The sequence below is a fragment of the Penaeus monodon genome, chromosome 27 (genome assembly GCF_015228065.2).
Source record: "Penaeus monodon isolate SGIC_2016 chromosome 27, NSTDA_Pmon_1, whole genome shotgun sequence".
In the NCBI taxonomy this organism is placed as follows: Eukaryota; Metazoa; Arthropoda; class Malacostraca; order Decapoda; family Penaeidae; genus Penaeus; species Penaeus monodon.
The window spans coordinates 13842370-13843499 of NC_051412.1; the positions used below are offsets into that span (position 1 = coordinate 13842370).

Consider the following 1130-nt stretch of genomic DNA (forward strand, 5'->3'; position numbering starts at 1 on the left):
TCGGCGCCCCTTCTGCCTCGCTTTCCTCAGATAGCCGCGGGTTCCTAAAATGCATTATCACGAGTGATTTCCTTTACTTTCCCTGGATTATTCACCAAAAAATTATGGCTTCTTCAACCAGTGATAGCGCCAATAGTGACATTGATAGCCCGCCTTCTTCCCCTCGTGTTGCCTGCCCCTCACAGGGCCGCAAACGGCGCCTAACACCAGCATCCCACAAGCGTGCTATGGCCAAACAGAGACGGAACAAAGGAGAGGCCTATATCAGCCCTGCCAGCCAACGTACTATACCCCAGCGAGCGATAGGGGCGCCATGCAGGGATGGTTGTTTTACTAAAGTAACAATGCCTGGCGTGCAGTCAATTTTCTCTGCATTTTGGGCGATTGGGGACTACAACCTTCAAAATGCCTACATCCAGAAAATGGTAGTGGTGGTCCCTATCGCTCGTAAGCGAACGGCCGCCGAAGTCAGTAGACGTTCAGTATCACGGGTGTACTTTGTCACTTACAACAACACTCGTACGAAAGTGTGCTTTTCTGGTTTCATGGCCATGCACGGGATAACAAAGAAGCGGGTAGACAATGCCATCCGCAAAGTGACCCATACTGCTGTTCCTGAGCCTGACCTACGCGGCCGCCATGCCCTTGCCAACAAGATTGTGGGGGAGAAAGCCGAGCATGTGAGGGAGCACATTCGTCTTCTCTCTGCCATGACGAGCCACTACAGAAGGGCAAAGGCCCCCAACAGGCTCTACCTGGACAGCACACTCACCATCAAGAAGCTGTATGACTTTTACCAGTCGTGGATGTCCCAAACTTATCCACAGGCGGCACGGGTGGTATTCCACTACTACAGCGACCTGTTCACCAAGGAGTTCAACATCAGCTTTAAGCCTCCCAAGGTAGACACCTGTACCACCTGTGACACCCTTAACATGGCACTCTCCAGCGCCACCACTGATAAAGAGAAGGGGAGCCAGCAAGCCAAATTGGACGAGCACCTGAAGGAGGTAAAAGCAGCGCAGGACCACCTGAAGCAGCTCAAGGACAGCAACGATCCAGAAACCAGGGCCATGTGTATGGATCTGCAGCAAATCTTGCTCATCCCCAAGCTCCAAACAGGTATTGCC

General features: G+C 52.4%; 1 protein-coding gene across 1 annotated transcript; it reads left to right on the forward strand.

Annotated features, from left to right (window-relative positions):
- Window positions 1–20: 20 nt before the first annotated feature.
- On the forward strand, window positions 21–1123 carry LOC119590587 (the record flags this gene model as incomplete). Its single annotated transcript, XM_037939262.1, is given in 1 exon segment — window positions 21–1123. A coding segment is annotated over 1 exon segment (1019 nt), but the record flags the coding sequence as incomplete, so codon positions are not given.
- Window positions 1124–1130: the final 7 nt, after the last annotated feature.